Raw genomic sequence first — 25,379 nt, 5'->3', positions numbered from 1 at the left:
ACTTACTTTTTTACTTTGAAAAAAAAAAAAAAAAAAAATTATTAACTGCTGATGATGTAGATCGTTTTGTCTGTGCTGAAATTCCAAACAGAGAAACCTGTCCTGACCTCATTAAAAAGATTCAGCATATTGGGACTCGCAAGATTACAAATATTGTTTTTACAGAAGGTCTGAAATAAAAGTGAAACTAATGAAATAGTAACAATTCAAAGAAAAAAAAAAATCTTAACAGTGTGCATCCGGAAAACCAAACACGGGGGTTGGCGAGCGAAGCGAGCAGGGGGCTAAGCCCCCTAGTTTTTTCTAAAGTCAATAACAAGCTCCTTCATTTTTGTGGTGTTGAGGAGCAGGTTATTGACTCTGCAACACTCTGACAGCCGCTCTGCCTCATCCCTGTATGCTAGCTAACCCTCCTTGCCCGAGATGAGCCCGACCACCGTCGTGTCTTCCGCGAACTTTATGATCTTGTTGCTATGGTGAATGGGGACACAGTCATGTGTAGAGGGTGTAGAGGAGCGGGTTGAGCACACAACCCAAGTGTCCCAGTGTTGAGGCTGAGAGCAGTGGAGGTGTGGGGACCCAGCCTGACCTTCTGGGAGCGACCAGACAGGAAGTCCAGTTTCCAACTGCAGGTGAGTGATGGAAGTCCCAGATCTGCAATTTTGGACACCAGTCATTGTGTGAGGATGGTGTTGAACGCCGAGCTGAAGTCCACAAAAAGAAGTCTAGTGTAACTGCCCTGTTGCTCCAGGTGGGTCAGGGCAGCATGAAGGGCTGTGGCCACAGCGTCCTCCGTGGATCTCTTTGCTTTGTAAGGAAATTGAAATGGGTCCAGGTCTGCTGGCAGGCAGGCAATGATATGACTCCGCACCAGTTTCTCAAAGCACTTCATGATGACAGATGTGAGTGCCATTGGGCAGAAATCATTCAGACCATTCATGATGAATTTTTTCGACAGCGGAACAATGATGGAGGACTTGAGGCAGGATGGGACAGGGACTGGTTGAAAATCCTAGTGAAGATTCCGGCCAGTTGATCCGCACAGTCTTTCAGCACCCATCCAGCCACACCGTCGGGTCCTGCAGCCTTCCTCGGGTTCACCTTCCTCATCACCCGCCTCACCTCACACTTCTGCCATAAGTATGTTGCTGTTGTGAACAGGCCAGGCAGCTGTGATAGAGCTGCTGTTGGCGTTGCCTCAAAGCGGGCAAAGAAGATGTTCAGTTCCTCTGCCAGAGAAGCGTCTCCCTCAGCGGCCGAGGAGTTGCTGGATTTGTAGCCGGTGATGTGCTGGACACCCTTCCACACCTGCCTGGTGTTGTTGCTCCTCAGATGGTCCTCTATTCTCCTTCTGCACGCTGCCTTGACCTCTCGGATGCCTCTCTTCAGGTTCGCTCTGGCTACCCTGTAAAGAGCCCCATTCCCAGACCTGAAAGTAGTATTCCTAGCTTTTAGCAGACTCTGGACCTCCCTCGTCATCCAGGGCTTCCTGTTGGAATAAATCCTTATGTGCCTATCCCTGGTGACATTGTCCGTGCAGAACCTGTTGTAATCCAGGACTGCCGTAGTGTGGTTCTCCAAGTCTTGGTGATTGAAAACCTCCTAGTTGTTTCTCTGGAAGCAGTCCTGCAACTGTTGGGAGGCCTCCTCGGGCCATATGGTAACAGTCCTGGTCATAGTGGGAGCTTGTTTCCTGAGAGAGGTATATGCAGGGATCAGAAGCAGAGACGTGTGATCAGACTGGCCAAGGTGTGCTAGGGGTTTAGCCCTATAGGCCTGTCTGATGTTTGTGTACATCTTGTCCAGTGTTTTTACTCCCCTGGTTGCACACTTTGTGTTGATGGAATTTGGGGAGAACTGCTTTCAGATCTGCATGATTAAAGTCCCCAGAAATGATGTGAACAGCCTCAGGATACTTGCTCTGTTTACTGCTGATGGTGTCGAGCTAGCATTCGCATCTGGTGCTATATACACAGCAGTTAGCAGTATGGCATTGAATTCACGGGGGAGGTATATGGGTCTGCATTTAATTGTCATAAACTCCACGTCTGGAGAGCAGTGTCTGGTTACTATGGTGGAATTCGTGCACCAGCTGTTGTTCACATAAATGCACAGCCCCCACTCCTCTTTTCTTACCGGAGCTCTCTGTCCTGTCTTGCTGGTGTGCTGTGTAGCCTGCTGTCTCGATAGCCGTGTCCAGTATGATTGAATTCTGCCACGTCTTCGTGATCAGCATGATGCAGCAGTCCCTGATGATCTTTTCCATTGTAATCCGCAGCTTCCATTCGTTCAGTGTGTGAGTGTTTCAGGGATCCATGGAGTAAATGGTCAGGGGCTTTCTGATGGGTGGTGAGCACATTATTATTCCAATTTAAAAATGAAAAATTACTGAAAAAATGAGGTATTAACACTATAAGTTGAATTGGATAATAAGGATTGACTGTGTTGTGTTCCTGCCGAGTTGTTCATCAACAATCCCCGAATACAAAACTAGAAATCCAGTCCTGTAAATGAAAGGAAGAGGATTTGTTAACAGTAGGTAGGTAATAGTGAATGAAACAAGAAAGGAAGCAAACTAACATAAATTATGTCTTTCAACATCATGTATGTATATAGAACATTTTCATACAAATGGTGTAGCTCAAAGTGCTTTACAAGATGAAGAAAGAAAAGCTTATATGAAAGAAAAATAAGATTAGACAATACTAAGTAACAAAGAACAAAGTAAGGTCAGATGGCCAGGAGGTCAGAAAAAAACAAACAAAAAAAAAATATGCAGGGGTTCCAAGGCCAAGAGACCACCCAGCCCCCACAGGGCATTCTACCTAATATAAATGATCTAAAACAGTACTCATGGTTTTTAGGCTTCATGTGAAAGAATTTGATGATGATGGTCATGTGAGCATTTACGTTACTACCTTCAATCCATCAATTTAGGGATAGCATGGTGCATGGCACAACATTGTTATTACTTTTGTGTGACAATATATTAATTGAACTGGTAAATGGGGTGGTCAGAGTGATGTGCTACACTAACATTCAACCAGCGATGGAGGCACTGGAGTATCCACCGCCTGTATATTCTGTCAGTTTCGGACTCCTTTACCATGCTGAGAAAGTATTTAAACTTACCAAGGCCAGCCATTGTTCCCAGCTTGTGTTGTATCCAGGGCTTGAAGTAGGCTGCTTTACACTGTACCAGCCCCTCACTGTTTCAGTTTTGCAAACCTTCGTATAGTGGCACATCATGGTCTGACATCCAAGGTGACACCCTGGTTCTCTGCAATACTGCATGTATTTAACTACAAAGGGTGCGTCATCAAGTGTATGTACTGTATACAAGGGCAATAAACAATTCACAGGAAACAACCCACTTAGAATTTATATATATTTAATACCACATGACAAAGAGGAAAAGGAAGCCGACAGAATAGTGAGTACTGCGTGTACCCAAGGAGCCAACTTGCTAAGCATGTCTACTTTAAGCTTTGTGGATCTTTTGGTCTTCACCTTTGTTTCTGGCAATGGCCTCCATTTGCATTAAGAGGCAGCCCTACTTCTCTTCGCCAACCTTTGTGGACTGAGATGGAGGGATGAGCATCAATTAACATAGTGTTTAATAAATGCTATCAAATTACCAAAATTAGGTTTAAACAAGTCTTTAGGTTTTCTTGTGACAATTACTCAAATATTTATAAGTGTTCTGTGACAATAATCGAAAAGTGAATATGTTTAGTCTGGGATATGGAGAATTCGCTTCAAAGTTAAATGCCGAGATTAATTTTAAATCATGGTATCTTGTGAAATTCACCTACCAGAATTAGTACAAGTAGCAGTGATAAGACTGGGTCCAAGCTATTGAGCTCCATACTATTACCATAAAGATATTACGAATGGCTTCTTCTTTTTTTCTTCATCAGCATTATGGAGATTTAACACATTTATTTTAGGGTATTTTTTATGCCAAAGAATTCAAATTTTATATTTTTATTATTTTTACAGTTACCGTTTGAAAATGTTTATTTTTTTCCATGTTTTCCGCAATGCCATTTTGTTTGTTTATGACCACTGCCATGTTTGAGTATTTAGAATACTCATTGCTATAACGGGATTCCCATGTTCCACTGGGGGAACACAATCACTGATGTCATTGAGATATCTTGTTATCTGACATCTGGATATTAAGAGCGTTGCTTATGTTTATTTTTGTTTGATGTATTCTGGTTAGTTATTAGGATGAATGAAAGTTGTACCTGCTTGACATTCGACTCTGGCATGTTGTTTTGACCACATCTCTCTCTCTCTCTGGGACCTTCTTATGAAATCTCTTTCTGTCTCTTTGAGATAAGACAAAAGAGATAGCTTGTTGTTAATATTTAAGTTTGATTGTCAGAAAAAAACACAAAACTCTCCAAACACTGATGGTTTTTTTTTTTTTTTTGTTTTAATTCTGAACCTTGGACAGAGAAAGAGAGTGTGCCACCATCTTAAGTAGTGGTGCAAATCTGATATTTTCTAACACAATTTTTGGTGGTGACACATTAGCAAGCTAGAGCTATTGCCAACAACAAAAGTGTACTAAAGAGGTGGTACCCATGAATAAGCAAACAAAATAATCATAATTTTTAACAAATTATAAAACAAATTAGACCTCAAAAGTATGTGCAGAAACCAGCTCCTCATAAGAACCTAAATATTCATAACATACCAAATGCTGAGATGTGGCATTTGTATAGTATCAAAAAATTATTTTGAGCCTCACTCCAGTATAGAGAAAAACTCACAATATTCCTTAAAAAAGTTATTTATTTCTTTGCCTCCTCTAATGTTGCATCTGCAGTATTTATCTCTAGTATTGAATTTTGAACTTTGGATTTATCCAGTTTGTTGTAAAATCTTATTGATATTTTCTCAGTTTTCATTGATGGCTTGACTTGCAAATAAGTTGCTCTGTCTCTCATATAGGCAAACGGTTAAATTCCGACTGTAGTGACAACCTTTTTTTTTTTTTTTTAATTTTTTGGTACAGTTTATCATTTGGCAATCCTGCATATTCTTGATCAACAATAGAAATCTTGGAGATGAGCTGTGGCGTCCTTCTAGTCTGCAGCTTATTTTTGTGTGAAATATGTGAGATAGTTGGCATTCTTATAAATGTCTTGAGCTTTTCTGAGAGTCTTTCCGCAGATATGTCTGGAGACGTACTGCATTGTGTGAAGATGAATTTTATAGTCTTCATCCACTAACTGGCATTGCTGTATTAAGTCTTCAAAGTTATGTTGCACTAGTGGGGCTTGCTGATATGAGCTTTACAATAAGAGGAGTGTGGTTAGAGATAGCAGTAGTATCAGATACACAAGATTTAAATGAACCATGATCAATAGAAAGGTAGTAAATGTGGTGTGGTGATGTACCGGTGAAAAGAAAGAATGTCGTGCAAATAAGGGTGAAAACCTCCATGGGTTGGAAAGGTTATAATCTTTAGTAAACTGTGAGATTACCAGAATAGTTTTGGATATTGGAATTGAAGTTGGTGAAGGCCTGTCTAAATTAGAGCTCATTATACAGTTAAAATCTCCAGCCATCATAAGTTTATGAGAACTCATATTAAAAATTAAAGCAAGAGACTTTATCATGAATTCTTTATCTTCTGTAGTTAGTGAATGTACAGTATATTAGTCAGTATTAATTTTTATATATAATTCCACAATATGTTGCCCTTCAGTGTCCAATACTATATCAGTGCCAATGAATGGAATTTCTTTGTGAATTAAGATTCTCAGTCCTTTGATTGCCTTGTGGACTGAAAAATTTACCTTGACCAGCTGTTTTCAGCCAAAAGTGATCCTTATTATTTAAGTGGGTCTTCTTCAAAGATAGTATCTCTGCTGTCAATCTTTTAAGATTGTGATGGAAAAATTTGGCATTCCATCTAATAAAATTATCCATTGATCTGTATTATGTTTTTGTATTTTAAGTGTCATTTTCCTGGCTTAACACTGAAAGAAGGCACCATTTCACCATATAACTTTGATCACCAATGTTGTGTTCATTAAGAATTACCAATGAATGCCTTGAAATCACTTCGGGTTTTTTTTTTTTGCAGCGCCTCCTGACTCACCAGTATGAGAAAAACAACCACATATGATATACTGTTTAACTCATCTTGATGTCTGGTTATACAAAATGTCGATTTTTGGGGTCCCCACCTATTTTTTTTAGCACTGTAGATTCAAAAACCCTTGGTTTTAGGTCATTTTTGGATCATACTTTGTGCAGGAAATCACACACTTATTATAACCCAATAGGTGTCTTCAGCAAAAATGTTCAGAAAGACTTGAAGTTATGTATACCACATCAGCCGACCCCAGCGGTTCATCCCCTAATTAGGATACAAGGGGTCAAAGTTATTCCCTTTCACAAAACTTTGAAAAAAATGGGGATGAATATTACAGGCACATGTAGTGTTGCTTCATGCTATTTTGAGGTTGCTGTTCATCAATATGATATTTTTTATATTTGATTTGTTACCGGTGGTCCTAGTCCTTTTTATCCTTCTGGGAGTGGTTCTTCATTTCAAACCTAAACATGAGGTATTGTTTTAGACCAGTGGTGAGCAACGGGTCGCAATGGTTGCAGGTTTTTTTTCCCGCCCTCTTTGCTTATTTAGAAACCTGTCCTTACCAGTAGAAGGTCTTGTTTAATTTCATGGCTTGTTAGTGTTTTAACTCTGCCATATCGACTCATTCTTATGTTGTGGATTTTTCTCCTTTCCAAAGATCTTATCCAAATGGTTTGAAATATTCAACAGATGAGTAATTCTCACTCCTTCACCTTTTTCTCTTCAGTTTCCTTCCAAATGTTTTATTATACAAGATAGTTTGTGATGAATACACACAGGTGGAAATGGCACTGATGGTTCCTTTGTCATTTGCATCTTATTTCTAATAAGTCATTAAAAAGTGAATGCAGCTGTTTAAGACTAAAATAATCAATGCAGGGAAAGGTAACAAGCGAGACAACTGAAATAAAGCATTAAAATGCTGCTTGAGCAACAAGTGCTTTATCAGCAGTAATTTACTTCTCATTAATCAATTGGGTCTGCAGCCACTGTGGCCCTTGTGGGCTGACGTTGGTCGCTCCTATTTTAGACTATTTCAAAGTCTGAGATTATGAATATGATGTTATTTTTGATCTTTACTAGCTATTCTAGCCCTCCATGGACTTCTGTCCGAGGGTGGGAAATTCGATTTCTATGAAATCGACAACATTTAGACTTTAAATTGAAACGCACATTTTAATATTTCAAATTTCAGATACCACTATTTTTTATTATGCACTTCTACCTCATGAAATAAATCATCATATTTCTTATGAACACCCTGTACTAAGGCAACTTATGCTAATTCAGACTTTTTGTTTTAATTCCTTACTGGGCCTGGCTACCAGTAAAACAATCAGTAATGATTTTAGAATACAGAAGTGTACATAAAATGAGAAAATGTGCAACTAAAATATTCCCTTCCCTTCCCTATGCTCCCTTATTCCCTACCCTTCTTGTACAATGAAACCTTTCAAAGACCCACTCCTCCAACATATTAAGAATCCCTCCTAGACAAGAGACTGCTGAGATATTAAAAAATAAAGACATTTTACAATCATTTACATCCATATTTCTATTAAAAAGTGAGGAAAAACAGACTAGAAGTTAAGAAGGAAAAAAGTCGTCTAGCAAGTGCTGTTGTTGATTAATATAGCAAGACAAACGGCTTTAAGCAGATCATTGAAAAAGCTGTACCGTAGTGCTTAGAGGTGTATGTATTATCATTTTGTTTCTCACACTGCCAATTACACAATATCAGCATCGTGTCCTTCACATTATTTCCAAAAGAGTCCGATTGTGAAGGACTTCGTTATTGAAGTGGTGCAGTGAGAAAATGACACGCAAAAAAAATGACAGGCCGAACGAGGCGCCACGCTAGCAGATCTGCGCGGCTTTCGGTGTTCTGCCGCTTTAGACTTCGCGCACAACTAATCGCGTTCGGCGCATGCACAACATCAAACAGGCGCACTTGGCGTTCATGTACTTAAAAACCTATTGTCGCCTTAGCATGTGAATTGTATTTTCATGAGATATGTATTATGAATATTTGGTTCAAATGTAATAACAAAGTCTATTTTTCGTGGTCCTCTCTTTACCTTTTTATAAAGTAGTAGTTAGCGTTGTCACCCCCAGATCTCAGTTTATGGAGTTTTCAGGTTTCTTTGTCTCTTTCTCCTCCAATATGACAAAAAACGTCCATATTCTGTAAATCAGGGGCTCGCTATTGTGACGACGAATGACAGCAGGAGTATGTCGGCTGATGACTAGCATCCTGTACGGCATGATTCTTTCCCTTGCATCCGTTGATGGACACAGCAGGCTACCTGCACACAAGTGCATTTATAAAAGACGAGAGAGGGTTATGACAATGCGACAAAATTGCATCACAACGAAAAACTGCCTGTGGTTAACATAGGAACCTGATTTCATTTCTTTTCTGAAGTCTTGCTACTTCAGTATCAAGTTTAATAAAATCACCGCTAATGTACCATGTCCAGAGGTTTAGTGCCACTACTAAGCGCGTCCTGTCACTTCCGCAAATGAAGAGGGGCAATTTGAAACACTCTACGTCTTTAAATTCAAGAGACGCATTATTCCCTTTAGAAATTGAGTCACGTGTGACGCTAGTCACCCACCCCCCTCCCCGTGATGTGGACACCGGTATGAGAAGGAGTCGCGGCCAGTTAGTCGTCGGCGCCAGTCGCTCGCACGGAGCACCGCTGACTTGTCCCCCGGCGCCTCGTTCCCTGCTGCAGCTTTGGTCTTGCTGCTGTCTTTCCCGACGAGGAGCGGCACATCCTTCACTACTGACCTCATGGAGTCGGCAAGCTCCCCGGGGCCCACTGTCAGGCTGTATGAAACCGCCAGCCAAGTGCCTCCTGCGCAAACACCTGTTACCAGCAAAGCCCCGCCGGACTCTACAACATCTGTCGTGGTACATCCCGGCGTCCTGGACACAGAGCTTATGACCTTTGAGATAGTCAAGTGGGAATGGCAGTACGTGCAAGGACCCTACCTCATAGTGGTGTGGATCATGGTGGCCAGCTTGGCTAAAATCCGTGAGTACACGGGTCATTCTTGATCTTCCTGGGACAGCGCAAGCCGCAGTTTAGTGTCGCCTGATGAACATACTAGTCACGCAAACCTGCGGCTTATAATGAAATCCGCTGCCGTAATGAAGTAAAGCTTGTAATAAATGGTGCCTGTAACGGTAAAAAGTCCCAATTCGCGCAACAATTCGACCGCTTTCAATGAGCAAAGTCTGTGTGTTGTAGATAGTATATAGAGACACTTTGACGCTATATAAGTTAACAATGGCTATTTTGCTGTTTAGTACATTTCAAGAGTAAGCCAAAGTCTTAGAATAAAACACGTCGTTTAAAATAGCAAGGGTCCCTTAGCAGTACAATATATCATCGGTATAGGATAAAAAAGAAAGCTGCGAAACGGCAGTTTTTGCGTAGTCCTCATCCATCACGTTCAATCGCTTATACAGACAATCAACTGCCCCAGTAAAACCATCGTCACTTAATGCGACTGCGTGTGAGGAGCCCCTCCATTCAGCGTGTCGCCCCCAGCGGACCACCTCGACCTGACGGGTGCTTCTTGGCTCTGACTATGGTAATGAAACATTTACAGCAGGCTCAGTGGTGTGTCGGCTGCATGTCCTCCGTTTGGACCCAAGTTCTACTGACAGTATGGTCACCATCTATGAGCGGTGTGCTCCTTCTGTTTATGTTCGGGTCGGTTTACTACGCGTGCTTCATCCAAAAAAAAAGAACAAGCGAACATTAGTTTGTGAACCGGAGAGCCCCGAATCCTGACGTGCGCTTTGTGTCGTCACAATAAGCATCTGCTCCTTGCGACCCTGTAACAGACGTACAACCAAGACGAGTACTCTCGCCGGAGATTATTCTCGACTTGAGCCCGATGCACAAGTAAGGTTAAAAAAAAATGTATGGCCGATTTCGATACGTTAAGTTTACTCTTGCTTGACACCATTCAAGATGAGCACACACGCAAAAAGCTCAAACACATCGTCAACATAATGCAATAAAGGTAAAACGAAATGACACTCGGCTTACACACACGCATGCATGAAGTAAAGAGAAAAAAGAAAATTAGATGCATACACATGTCGGCGATGGCTCGGTGCCTGATTTGCGCTTGCTGCTTACATAGATCCTTTCCTTCAGGTCAATGGAGAACTGACATTTCTTCAGAGCGTCTCCTTGCGGCCCCGTTTGCGTTTACCACCCCAAGCTGTGCCATTTACTGCCGGTTAAAACTTCTTTCAAAGGAGAGCATAAAGGTGCCGCATTCGACAGACTAACGCGCAGTTGTCTTCTTTGACAGGACTCGTAGGTGAAACTGTGGTGGTTAATTTGGACGGGCATCCTGCAGTCCCTGTGCGGTGGGATGATCGGGTCCACGCACGGGCGGTCCACTCTTGAAAATAATGGTATAATAATGGCATTTTACTAAGCCGTGTGGTTCATCGTAGAGCCAGTACTTGAGAAAGAACCGGTTCGTTCTGTACAGATTTTTTGTATATGCAATTGTTTTTTTTTTCTTTTGGTTTTAAAGCTTCCTAATATGTAGACAAAACAGAAATATTTAATGTATAGGCTATCTAGGAGGAAACTGACAGATCAAGAAAACCTGAACTTAGCCTGTGTAATTGTCAGCAGCAATGAGGAATCCACTGGTAATTCACAGATCTGTTATCATGGCGATTTGTGGAGCCTGTTATGCATCTAAATAAGTAAAGGCTCTTTACGGAACATGCATGTGGATGGTCCTTTTGGAACTGAAAATGGTTCCCCTGTGACATCGCTCTGAAGAACCACTCCAACACCTTTTATTTTTAAAAATGTTGTAGTGGCAGGGACAGTTCTTTCCCCCATTGTGCCTGATGGCACAGCTCACTTTTAGGATGCTGGCTCCCGATTGGCCAGGCAGAAAGCAACTAGATTTACGTTTGCATTATATTACATTTATTTGGCTGACGCCTTTATCGAATGTGAATTACATAATTTGAGATACAATTGCTTACAGTTGTTTTGTTTTTCCATTTGGTGCACAGGCAGGTGAAATGACTTGCTCATGGTCATGCGGTGTCCGTAGTGGGACTTAAACCCAAAACCTCAGGACTTGAAGTCCAAAGCAGGCTCAGGTTTCACTGATGATCAACTAGAACAATTTTACCCTGAATTTATCACAGACATTTACCAGACCCCAATCATTGCACCCTCCGGCCTCCTCATACCCAATGAGAAGTTGGGAAGGCGCTTTATTATCAAGTAGAAACTCTGATGTGCACATTTTCTCCGTCTATATTATATAAGATACATTTCTGTGAATGTAGGTCACATATTTCTGCAGCTCTTATTAACCAAATGCTTTGACTGAATTGTCTGTAGTTATATAAACCCAGCAGCACAAAAAGACAAAGAAGCTACTGATATTTTTGTATTCAAAGATGTGAACAATGTGTGCACTTTACAAGGGCAGAATATTATTTTCACACCTGATTATTGTTCCTTATTTGGTGGCCCAGTGCCCTATTCAAGGTGCTTTTTGCTGCCAGGCTGCTTGTTGGATGGACTTGTACTTTAATTATGTTTGCAAAAATTGTATTCAACTATCGGGCTAGTACTTGAGCCACTTATTGTCCAGTACTAAAGCTGCTTACCAGGTCAGGTTGTGGAGCATTGCCAAACCCCACCGCATGACAAAACAGCTAAGGATTCTGGTTGGCAACCCCCCCGGCAAACACATGTTCCTGTCCCTCCGGAAATGACCATCTGCCACAGCCACGTGTTATGTGGGCATCCCCTTGGCCTGGTCCAGCCGTTCAGGTCTTCAGCAACGAGGATCTTGCGAGCCAGATCACCCTCAGGATATCGTGCCACATGGCCGTAGTGCCGTAACTGACGCTCCCTCACAATGCAGGTAATGTGCCTCATTTGGAACTCCATGAGTAACTGCACATTTGACACAAAGTCCAACCAGTGGCACCCAAGGATTCTCCGAAGAGACACAGGAGTCCAGTCTTCGTCTCAGGTCAGTGGATAGCGTCCATGTCTCGCAACCATATAGCAAAACAGGAAGCACCAGGACTCTAAAGACTTGGACCTTCATCCTTTTGCAAAGATATTGGGAGCGCCACACACCCCTTTCCAGTGACCTCATGACCCCCTGTGCTCTCCCAATCCGTCTACTGACTTCATAGGAAGAGTCACCAGAGACATGAATGTCACCGCCAAGGTAAGTAAACCTCTCGACGAGGTCAACACTCTCTTCTCAGATAGACACACTGCTGATGGCTGAGTCCAAGAGGTTATTAAAGGCCTGGATCTTGGTTTTTATCCAGGACACTTGCAAGCCCAGACTTTCAGACTCTTCGCTCAGTCTCTCGAGCGCCTCCATTGCCAATGATGCTGTGATCTTCACAGAGTCAAAGTCAAGATCAGTGAATCTTTCTTTACCAACAAATGCCACACAATCGCTGGATCCCACGACCTTGCCCAACACCCAGTCCATGCAAGCATTGAACAGAGTAGGAGCAAAAACACACCCCTGACGAACCCCAGAATCAACTGGGAAAAAACGCAGAGGTTCTGCCTCCACTCTGCACAGCACTCACAGTACCAGTGTAAAGGCCGGCCATGTTACCCAGCAACCTCCGGGGGAGCCTGTGAAATCTCAGGATGCCCCACAGTGCAGCTCAATCAACTGAGTTGAATGCTTTACGAAAATCAACAAAGGCTGCAAGGAAAGTCTGCCGATATTCATGTTTGTGCTTCATGTGAACTCTCCGTTCCAGGATGCAGTCGATGATAGACTTCTTCGGTGTAAAACCAGACTGTTCTGGTCAATGGTAGGTGAGCAAGTGATCACAGATCCTATTGAGGATGACCCTAGCAAGGACCTTACCCGGCACCCAGAGACGTGTTATCCCCCTGTAGTTACCTCAATCCTAGTGATCGCCCTTCCCTTTCCAGACAGGGATGACAAGTCCCGTTTTCCAGTCAGTTTGGATGATGTCCGTCTCCCAAATGGAAGCAAAGATTGCTTGCAATGCCAGGAGGACAACCTTACCACCAGCCTTTAGAAGTTCACCCCGGATACCACAGATCCCTGCGGCTTGAACCTACCCTCAGCTGGTTCACCACCTGGTCAATCTCTGAGATTGGGTGGTTCACAGCTAATTGGAGGATCAACCTCATGGACTGTGAACACAGAGATGTCCAACATCTGCTTACCATGCCTATAAAAAGTATTCTACCCTTTGGACATTTTCACATGTATTTGTGATATAAAACTGAATCTCAGTAAATTAAATTTGACTTTTTGACATTGACCAACAGAAATGAATCCAAACAGACATCTCCAAAGTATTCTAAATTAATGACCAGCACACAATCAATTACTTTGTGTTTTATAAAGTGTTCAGCCTGTTTAACATGGCACACCCAAATTATCAGTAGTGCAGACAGTTAGTTTTAGAAATTACAGAATTAATTCAGTATACAGTGGTACCTCTGGTCATGACCATAATTCGTTCCAAAACTCTGGACGCGACCCAATTTGGTTGCGACCCGAACATAATTTCCCCATAAGATTGTATGTAAATACATTTAATCCATTCCATCCCATACGAACTGTATGTAAATATTTTTTTTAAGATTTTTAAGCACAAAAATAGTTAATTATACCATAGAATGCGCAGCGTAATAGTAAACTAAATGTAAAAACCTTGAACAACAGAGAAAACTAACATTGTAAGAGTTCACGCTACACCCTTACGAACCGTTCACTGTAAACACATTTTTTTTGAGTTTTAAGCACAGGGAAAAAAATTAAAGTTTGAAAAATCCTTAATTTATACAAGAACTAACCGTAAACAACCAAGAAAACTAACCTTGCATGAGTCGAGTTCTGGTGTGAAGGAAGTGAGGAGGAAGCTGGGTGGAGAGGAGGTTACAGTTTTGAGGGAGAGTCCGGCTCCGCAAAGAAATGATTTCTTTCTTTAATTGGATTTCAGTTTTCTTTGAACCTTTCTTCTCGCCAACACTGCCACTCTTCACTTGCTTAGAGGCCATGGGTAATTGCAAAATTAATGCAAAAGCACACAAAATAATAGAGCACAAAGAGTTCACAGCAAATGCACGCATGTCTGACAGAGAATGATGTACAGGGAGAGACTGAACACGTGCGGAAGTCATTGGTGCGTACGAACCGGAAGGGAAACTGGCCGCCAGGGTTTTTGTTCGCCACCAGAGCATGTGGTCGTGGACAGATGCAATTTTTTGATCGTAACCCAATTTGTACGTGTTCAGAAATGCTCGTGACCAGAGATTCTACTGTATGTGGAAGGGCCAATGTGTGCTGAATCAGTATAGTGGCCTAACCTATCCCAAGGCAGGATTTAGTAGATGCGCCTTTGGTGGCCATGACAGCCTTAAATCTACAGGCCTCTATCAACTTTGCATACCTGGACTCTTCTTGGCAAAGCTGCTCAAGTTCTGTCAGGATGCATGGGGGTCATAAACGAACAGCCTTTTTTAATTCCATCCACAGATTCTTAGACTGAGATCTGGACTCTGACTTGGCTACTCCAGGATATTAACGTTGTTGTAATGAAGTCATTCCTGTGTATCCTTGGCTTGTTGTCTTGCTGGAAAACAAACCTTCTCCTAAATAGCTAGTTTCTTGCAGTCTGCATCAGATTTTCCTCCCAGATTTATCTGTATGTTGTCAAGTTTATTTTACCCTCACAAGTCTTCCGTGGACTTCTGCAGAGACACATCTTCACAGCATGATGCTGCCGTGCTTCACAGTGGGGATGGCGTGTTTCTGATATTTTGTTTAGCATTCAAACTTGGTATTTAGTCTGATGGTCTAAAGCTCAGTTTTGGTCTCGTCAGACCATAGGACCTTCTTCCAGATGATTCCAGTGTGCCTTCTGGCAAACTCTCTGCAACTGTTGTTTGCACAGTCTCTCCGAACTCAGTTATTGTAGATTGTAACTTCTTAAGAGTTCTCACAGGGCTCTTGGTGGCCTGCCTCACTTGTTGTCTTCTTGCACAATTACTCAGTTTTAGTAGACGGCCTGCCTGCAGATTTACATGTCTGCTTTACTCGTTACATTTGTTAATGACTGATTTATTTGCACTTCAAGGGATATTCAGTAACTTAGATATTTTCTTGTCTCCATCCTCAGACTTGTGATTTTCAATTATCTTTTCATGTAGTTTCTTGAAGTGTTCTGCTGTCTTCATTGTGCAGGTTAGGTGACCATATTGACTCGCCACAAGTTGGACCTTCCAGATAAGTTACAATTTAGGCTGCAATTGGCTGAAACCCCAGACTAATGATCAGCATTAAAGTAATCATGTAACTTCTAAAACCATTTGGCTGCACCAGGTGTCCTATTAAAGGGGTGAAAACTTATGCGCTTAATTATTTTGTATTTTTTATTTGTAATTAATTTAGACCATTTTGCAGAGATCTGGGTGCATATTTAACAAGGTTTTAAGAATTGCACTAGATGTCTGACTAGATTTAGGACATGAGAAGTAGTTTTGAAGTGTCCACATCCCAGTCCCTGCCAGGACCTCCTTCATTCTCCCATCTGAAAATGCACAATGTCACAATTTTGCGGTTTGCCTTGCTGCAAAATGGCACACATGATGACGTTTGTAGTTTTCTGATACTAATGCTGAGGCCTCACTACATAGATAATAATAATAATAACCATAATAAGTAATAATAATAATCCAAGAAGAAGAAGGAAAATATAATAAGGAAGGATATTGCGCTAAGCTGTACACTCTTAAAAATAATGGTTCTTTAATGGCATTTTATGGTTCTTTACTTTGGTTGTGTGGTTTTTTCGTAGAATTATTGCTTAACAAAGCACCAGTTCATTCTGGGAAGGGATCTTTGCATATGATGTTGGTTCTTTGTGCTTTGAAAAATTTTTAATATATGGTAGGCTACCATAGCAGGATTTAGCCCGAGTTATTGTATCCTTTTGAAATCCTGACTCGCTGGCATTTCACAAATCTGTTACTATCTAGTCATGTTTTTTACTGTATGGAGCCTGTTATCTTTCTCTTTCTATTATAAAAAAAAAACATGGGACGAGACGTGATCTTTAGAAGAGAGACACTTTCACTTCCCGCGAGACGGACAAGTCGCTTCATACTTACAACCTTCAGACACAAGTCCCGTGCTACACATGTAGAGCAGGTTAGAGATAATGGAAGTAGGAAAATTCAAAAGTCTCAAAAAATGACAGTAAAGATTGCATTAGTGCAAACAAACAAAGTATTACTCGGAGAAATAACGGAACAGCGAAAAGAGATCGAATATTCAGGTGCTGTCCAGGCTTTTAAACATTCAAAGCTCCGTACAAAATGCAGATCCCATGGCACGGCAGCAGCAGCAGCAAGCCAAGAGCTTCTCGACCAAAGAGGAGGTGACAAAAACACCAGTTTCTTGTTTCCCAATGTATCACCGTTTAAGAGGGGTTTGGAGAAGTGGCCGCTGGCAGGGGGTGAAAGGGGTTGGCGAGCGAAACGAGCAGGGAGCGAAGCCCCCTAGTAGGTCTAAATAATGAAAAGGTTCTCTTTAAAACGTTCATGTGGATGCATCTTTTTTGTAACCAAAAATGGTTCCCCTATGGCAGGGGTAGGCAACGTCGGTCCTGGTGAGCCGCAGTGGCTACAGGTTTTCATTCCAACCCAACTGCTTAATTAGAAACCAATCATTGCCAATCTCAGACCTTATTTAATTTTATGGCTTGTTAGTCTGTGCAATGTAAGGCTTTTATATCGTAGATTTTTTTCCTTTCCAAGGATATCATCCAAATGATTTGAAGCCTAAAACAGATCATTTTCAGTCTGTCACATTTTTCTATTAAGTGTTTTATTAAATCAAACCGTGCATGATGAACACACACAGATGTAATTGGAAAAAAGCTAGCTGGAGAACTGCTGGCTGCTTTGTCTTTTACATCTTATTGCTAATAAGGAGCAATTAAAACACTGAATGCAGCAGTTTAAGATTGAAATAAGCAATTAAGGGTGGAGAACCTTAACAAGCGAGACCACTAAAATGAAGCATCAAAATGTCACTTAAGCAATATGTGCTTCATCAGCAATAATTGAGTTCTCGTTAAGGAACTGGGTCGGAACAAAAACCTGCACATACTGTGGCACTCCAGGACTGACATTGCCCACCCCTGCCCTATGGCATTGCTCTGGCATCTTTATTTTTAAGAGTGTATGTAATTTTTGGCATTTTACAGCAACAAGAACAATATTGTAATGAATGCTGAAATAGAAGGACCGAGAGACACACTGAATGGGATCTAAGCCTGATAATGGGCTTGGTACTTTAACAATGAGTGATCCACAGCCATGCTCCCAGGAAAATCACCTTCCTGCTGTTTTGGCACACAGGAAATGCCCCCTAAAATAACAGTTCTACTGAAACTAGCCATGAATATTCTTACACTGTTACTGAAGTCCCATTCATTTTTCCAGTGTTCTCAATCATCTTGTTGTGTTGGGAATCCCCCGTTATCTTCTGTGAGAATCAATTTATCCAATGTCCTGGGAGCCTCTGCCTGCCTTGTTGAACCTTCCTACGCTTGTAAGGCGTAAATGCCGATGATCCAAGGGTTTGTGGATTGATACGCTCAGCATGCATGTGTGACATTTCACTGTTAATCACCTATCCAGCCCCACTTATCTTCAAGGTAACATGCTAAATACTACAATAGGTGTGATGTTTCCTGCTTTGCTTTGACTTTGTATGAGTGGAGTGGAGTGGAGCTGAGAACCAGATACCAGCAAATCCTAGAAACACTCAGGCTCCAAGTCGCTCATTTTTACATGGCGGAGTACGGTTCATCAGAACATGTTTATGGGCTAAAAAATTCTTTTGGTTATGACAATGGATATGAAATCCTCGTAGTCCACAGTGGGCTAGTTGTAGTTGTTTAATTTTTTTTTTAATATTTTCCTTCTGCTTTATTACACATAGGCTCCAGATTTTTCCACCACGTAATAAGATTTTGCACACAGTGGGATAAAGTGTGGGAGAAATAGCAATACTGTAGTTTGGCAGAATTTCTGTACATCTAAGGGACAGGACAAGGGTAGAAGGGAAGGTTTTAGTAAAGACCCCAAGTTCAAGTGCATTTCAAGAAGATTTTACTTCATGTAGTATTCAGTTATTCATGAGTTGTCTTCCTCCTCTCGATCCTTTTTTGCAAAACATCCACTGAAAATTCAACCTAAACATCTACCACATGATGTCATCGTGTCCTGGGAATGCTGCTTTTCCACAGCCTCGGCCTGTTTATGGTCATTGTCAGCATGGCATTTGGAAAGATTTACAGTGACGCACCTTTTGTGTGAAGTTGACTTTTGTATTGCTGTAATGTTATAAGCAGATTGTGTGATGGAGCTGGATGGGCCTCTGCTCATTTTGGGTGGTCAATTTCTAGTTGAGTAACTCTTCCCACTCATTTCCATATGGGCAGTGAAAAGTGTGGTGTGCTGCTGCAGGTCTGTTGATTACTCCGTGGCATTCTGCTTTAGGTCTTCTTTGAGGTTTGATGGTCCCTAATGTCCTACTCTTTACCTCACTACTTGGTGATTTATTCCATGTATCTGTGGTTCTTTGCATGAGGAAAAAAAAACCTCTAATTTGCCCTTAACAAGTTTCCAACTGTATCTCCATGTTCTTGTTGAATAATTTATTTTAAAGTAACGGCTGGGATCTTCTATACGAATTTCTTTATAATTTCAAACCCTTTTGATCAGGTCATCTCTTAAAATGAAAAGGTTCAGATTCTTCAGTTTCTCTTTACATCTCATACCTCTTAGTCCTGTTCCTAAATTCTGCAATAAGAACATGGGAACACACATAGAGACTCATTAAGGGCAGAATTTGCACAATGTTAGAATGTTTTCTTTCACACAAGGAGCCATAGACATATGGAATAAATTACCAAGTAGTGTGGAGGACTGCAGGACTTGAGAGACCTTCAAATCTTGACTTATTATTTTGGGTACTCTTGGTGAACAGAATAGACACGCTTGTTGGGCTGAATGGCCTGCTCTCCTCACTATTTCTCTAATGTTCAATGCCAACCATACGGTTGTTCTTTTGATGCCACAGGGCACTTTGCATTTATCTGCGTTAAACTGTATTTCCTACTGTTTGTCCAATTTTAAAGATTGTCCTCATCTTTCTGAATTATTTTTCCTGCCTCTTGAGAATTTTTATATTCGTTAGTTAAGGTGTCAGACCCCCAAGGAACTGAAGAGCTCACACCCCCCTAACCTCTGATGTGATATATTTACCTCAGGCTAAATAATGCAATTTAATTACTTTTGGTGTCAGTGGTGTCCAAGATTCAGAATTAAAAAATGAGTGATAAATTCTAACTAAATTTTGCCATACATTGCTTTTTTTCCCTCTACTTTTTGCCTATAGTGATAACTGATATTTTGAATATAGGGTTGATGCACTTAGTCTTTATTTCCTATTTGAGTTTCAATTATTTTAAAAGGTTTAGGGCTAAAGTTATATTGGAGCAGGGATCATTGTTGTCCCACATTTTGTTTACTGGAGTCATATTTGACAATTTTCAGTTATTCTGTATTTTGCTTTTGAATGACTCCTGAAATATTTTCACCAACACTTTGTACCTAATGTCCGTATTTCATCTCTTATACTTCGGTTAAAATCCCATCAGGCTCTGTGATTTTTTTGCTAGTTTTTGATCATTCTGTGCTTTAGACACTTCTGACTCTTGCATGTTGAAATTCTTAAACCAAGTATTCATTTTTACTTCATCCTAAGACATTCAGTTTATTTCTTCTCTTTAAAAACTGGAGTGAAACATTTATTTAGATCATTTTCCTTTTCCTATTAATTTTCAATGATTTTAAATAGTCTGAGGCTTTTTAAATTGTTTTTAACTGTTGTACTGGATCAGTGTTGAAAGAATTATTTGCTGTTTGTGTTGGTTTCCTTTTTTGAGCCTCTCCTAACCTTTTGAACCCTCACTTGTTTGATCCTTGAAATTTTCAATAATTTTTAAAATTAGCAAATTTTTATACAGCAAAAATATTGTCCAACCCATGCCGGCTTTCTGATCTCATAGAATCAGGAGGGCATGCAATGTATCCTTAAGGCAGTGAAAAGCCAAGCCGCAGTGTGCCACCATGTACACAGCACGTCTGGTAGTGCACACCTACAATGATGTGCTAACCGAGGCAAGTGGACTCCAAAAGAGGCATAATGAAAACGCTAAAACTGTGGTTGTTAATATTCAAGTCCTTAATTCAAAGCATAGGTGTGAACCAGGAGTATAGTCATTTATAGAAGGGCAAACAGAAACTGACAAATGTATAGAAGGAGCATAAGACAAAATTGTAATTCACAAAGAGATCATAAGTATTAGCGACTTCGCCATAAGTTTAGTGAAATCACAGAAATATTTATGATCTGCACCAAACATGGTGAAACGCTTTGACGTTTATGGGGAAGGTGGAACTGAACTAGTTTTGAAAGGGTTTTAATGGTGCAATGGTCTTAAGTGTCCCTGAATGCCAGGGAAGCCAATTATGCTGGACTGATTATTGTGACCAAAAATGTCACCTTATCTGTGAGGTGGCAGTGCTAACCACTGGGCCTCAAACACAAAAAAATGCAAACGGAGCAATTGCCATAAACAAAATACTACAAATGGCCAAAACTAGCAATAAGTAAAATATATATATATATATATATATATATATATGAATGGAAGAGAAGGTCTGTGATACGGTTTGCATATTTGCAGTTGGAGATCCACAAAGGGTTCCATTCGTACAACCTTCGGGCACGAAGCCCTCCAATGCATTAGACGATGGGAAACTTCGGCAATCCGTGAAGGGCACAGCTATGAAAAACTCTTCTTCCTCCACAGTTGCATCAGGCACGATGTAACTCCGAGATGCCTACGATTCAAGCCACCAACGAACACCCCGAAAATGTCAACCATCATGCGATCATACGGACTTAGTCACCTCCACCCACCCCCCCCTGAATGTGTTGCTATATATTGCCTTTGATTCTTGTAAGTCTAAGCATTATCCTCTGATGAAGACCCCTGATAGGGGTTGAAAGCTCAGGAATAAAACTATTTTATGATACGTGATTCGTTTTTTCTCCCTTTGTGGATCTCCAACTGCAAATATATATATATATATATATATATATATATTTACATATTTACATATCTACATATATATTTACATATCTACATATATATATATATATACACACATAAATCACTGCACTTACAAAGTTCCACTCTTCAGGACACTAATAGTCAGTTTAGTCAGCATTTTTTGATGTTCCACTTTGGCTGGCATTAGCCGTGCGGCACAGTTGCATCCACACATCTGGCAAATCTTTTTTTGTTTCCAATCTATTTGTGCACATGCTTCACGCTTTTGTTCCATCGAGAAGGCAGAAATACTTTGTAAATCGTAATAATTCTGTTTAGTAATAAACAGTAGTAAAATAGTAATAAACATTTGTTTAAGGTTTGTTTTGCTGGCTGCGTGGCTAATTGTGCATGCATTCAGAATTTGCTAGGTGCTGTGCCAGTATCAGTATTTCATATTTGTGTGGTATTACTCCTAATATTCTGAAAGTTTGAGATGGCTCCAGCTGCAGATCTCCACAATTCAGTAACTCTGCTGGACAGTGAATTGGATTGCAGGTTTTTGTCACTTGGTTTACTTGACTTGAGTCAGATACTATAACCCTCCCTGAACCGTAATCCTAACCATAGTGTAACAAGGAGTTATCAGTGACATATAAAGCAACAACCTCCTCAGTGGAGTCGAGCTCTTGATCAACACTAATCAAATACAACCAAAACACAAGAATGGCTTTAGCCACCTGTGAACCTGCTCAGGATTAGGCAACCTTAGAAAACGGTGTCGTGTGGGGCAGTGACGGGCCGTTTAGAGTGAGGAGCGTCTGTTGGGCTGAACTTCAGACGCCGATGAGAAAGGCATATTGCTGGTGCAGGTGCTGGCCAGATTAGAGCTCGGCACTAAGCCTAACACCTGTAGAGGGATCTTTTGGTTTTAGGTTTTAATGATGGATCTGTTTATTAATTCAGACTATTTTGTAATAAGCTAGCTTTTACTCCTTATTTGACACTAAAATGACATGGTGTATTATGTCACACTGTGTCACTCCCAGCCTTGTCTCCTGCACGGTCTCACTTTTTCTAGCTCATCTTGTACTCTTTCTCTTACACATGCACAATCCCAGCCTGCAATGTCTTTCCCACTTTCATGCCCTTATCCTGTGCAAACAACACCCGCTCACGCCTACCCACACGAGTGTCTGATGAGATACACAGATGCTCCACATCAGAAGAGTGCAGCTGGATTCCAATATCTGAAAACAAATGGCCACATGTGAATGTACTGGATAATTTAAACAAAACGGCCTCCTACTCAGGGGTTTAGAGAACTGCTTTTCCTCTGAGAGTCAACTATTCAGGTTCTTGCAGTGACCTACAGTGAGGTCCATAAGTATTTGGACAGTGACATAGTTTTCATGATTTTTGCTCTGTACACCACAACAATGGATTTGAAATAAAGCAATCAAGTGGTGATTGAAGTATAGACTTTCCGCTTTAATTCGGGTGGTTTAACAAAAATATCGTATGGGCTGTTTAAGAATGACAGACATTTTTCTGCGTAGCCCCCCATTTCCAGGGGCTCAAAAGTATTTGGACAGACTAACATAATCATAACTAATAATGATCACTTTCAATATTTTGTATGAAAATCCTTTACAGTCAATGATTACCTAAAGTCTGGAACCCATGGCTATATCCAGGCTCCGGTTACTTTGCCAGTCCTTTACTGCAGTTGTCCTAAGTTGCTGCTTGTTCGTTGGACTTTCTGCTGTCAGTTTTGTCTTCAGAAAGTGAAATGCATGTCCAATTGGGTTGAGGTCAGTTGATTGACTTGACCATTGAAGAACTTTCCACTTCTTTGCTTTGGAAAAGCTGCTGTCTCAGTATGTTTTGGTTCATTGTCCATTTGTACTGTGAAGAGTTGTCCTATCAGTTTGGTAGCATTTGTCTGATTCTGAGCAGACAGTACAGCCCTGTGCACTTCAGAAATCATCCTGCTACTTCTGCCAGCAGTCATATCATCGATAAACACCAGAGACTGACTTCCGTTTGCAGCCATGCATGATCATGCCATAACACTGCCTCCACCATGTTTCACAGATGATGTGGTATTCATTGGACCATGAGCCTTTTCTTCTCTTCTTCATACTTTTCTCAGTCCAACATTATGGTGTATTTTGATCTTTGAACAAAGGAAACTAAGAAATTTGTTCCAGAACTGGACATGCTTTTTTAAAAAATGTTTTCTGGCAAAGTCTAATCTGCGTCTCCTATGCTTGGTGTTTACCACTGGTTTGCACCTTGTGGTAAACCCTCAGTTTTTACTTTTATGAAGTCTTCTCTTGAGGACTTTGACAATGATAGGTCTACCTCACAGAGATTGTTCTTGGCTTGACTAAATGTTGTGAAGGGATTGTTCTTCACCGAGGACAGAATTCTGTAATCATCCAGCACAGTTGTCTTCTGTGGTTTTCCAGACCTTCTGCTGTGGCCGAGTTCACCAGTGTGTTCCTTCTTTTTAAGAATGTACCAAATGGTTGATTTGGCCACTCCTCATGCTTCTGTTATCTCTCTAAAGGGTTTGTTTTGTTTTCTTAGTCTAATGATGGCCTCTTTTTACTTGAATGGACAGCTCTTTGGACCTCACATTTAGAGTTCACAGTGACAGCTTCCAAATGCAAATTCCACACTTAGAATCAATTCCAGACCTTTTACCTGCTTAATAGTTAATGAAATAATCAGGGAACTGCTCCCACCTGGCCATGGAAGAGCTTGTCAGTCAGATGTTCTTATACATTTTAGGCCCTGGAAATGGGCGGGCTATGCAGAAAAATGGCTATCACTCCTAAACGAGTCATACTATGTTTTTTGTAAACCCCTTAGAGCTTAAAGTCTACTCTTCAATCACATAATGATTACTTTATTTCAAATGCATTGTGGTGGCGTACAGAGCCAACATTATGAAAATTGTCACTGTCTAATTACTTATGGACCTAACTGTAAATAAGTCGTGAAGTATTCACACAGACTGCATCTGGGTTTAATAGCTTAGAGTTCAGTGTGGCCTAAGGTCAAATATGTTGGACAGTAAAGCCGATGGTCAGCAATTAATAGCCGTCACTGATGAACAGTGTGACGCTAAGGACATCCCTTATCCTACCTGCACTCCTATCCTAGATAATGGAAACAACTGTGATTCCTACGTTGCTTTGCATAATCCAATATATGCCGTCTGTCACTTGAAGCCATGTTGCCTCTGTGCTGGTGTTTTTAAACAGGCTGCTGCCCTTCATGCCCTTCAGAGGCTTTGTCTTGTTTCATTGTTCTTGAAATGTCAAGCCATGCTACATTTACCTAATTATTTTGCTTATATGTAGCTTATCTGAGTTTTGACCTTGATGCTTTTGTCTGTATCTACGTCCTTCATTGCAGAATGTAGCTGCATGGAAAAAATTATATAAATTCGTTATAAAACGGTGCTACACACAATATTGAAGACCTTTAAAACAGGTCCTTAATTTCAAACTTTATTGTCCTGTGCACAGTAAGGAAACACGTTTCCCTGGATGATGATAATTCTCTCTTTGCTGTCCACACCAAATGACAAAACCAACGTATAAAGATAAACATAAATAATAAGTAACAGAGGCAGCATAAAATATAAAAACAGAATAGAAATATAAAGTGTAATGTGCAGGTAGGTGTGTGATGGACAAGTCAAATACAGTTGTGTGAGGTACTGTAGATAGAATGAGGTGAACGATGGTTATAAACACCAGTCAGTTATTTAGGAGTCTAATGGCCTTGGGAAAGAAAGAGTTCTTTAGCCTGGAAGTCCTGCTTTTCATACTTCTACTCTATACCTCCTGTCTGAGTGTAGAAGTGTGAACAGTTCGTGTTGGGGTTGGGTGGAGTCCCTGAGGATCGAGGCCATTCTCCTGCGGACTCTGCAGTTGTAGATGTGGCAGTGGGATCCTGGTGATCTTCTCAGCAGTCTTTACCACTCTCTACAGGCGTTTGCGGTCCACAGCAGTA

General features: G+C 40.9%; 1 protein-coding gene across 2 annotated transcripts in view; it reads left to right on the top strand.

Annotated features, from left to right (window-relative positions):
• The first annotated feature begins 8,299 nt into the window (after positions 1 to 8,299).
• The window catches only part of slc9a5 (solute carrier family 9 member A5), a 157,824-nt gene continuing 140,744 nt past the window's right edge, over positions 8,300 to 25,379 (top strand). Inside the window, exon 1 of one of the 2 annotated variants that reach the window (XM_051931682.1) lies at positions 8,300 to 9,162. In XM_051931682.1, coding sequence (XP_051787642.1) covers positions 8,919 to 9,162 — 244 coding nt within the window. In that variant the 5' untranslated portion in view covers positions 8,300 to 8,918. The remainder of the gene's footprint in view (positions 9,163 to 25,379) is intronic. The other variant, XM_028809352.2, reaches the window with a different exon arrangement.

The sequence above is a fragment of the Erpetoichthys calabaricus genome, chromosome 9, assembly GCF_900747795.2.
Source record: "Erpetoichthys calabaricus chromosome 9, fErpCal1.3, whole genome shotgun sequence".
Taxonomy (NCBI): domain Eukaryota; kingdom Metazoa; phylum Chordata; class Cladistia; order Polypteriformes; family Polypteridae; genus Erpetoichthys; species Erpetoichthys calabaricus.
This window is presented reverse-complemented; position numbering and strand designations above follow the sequence as displayed.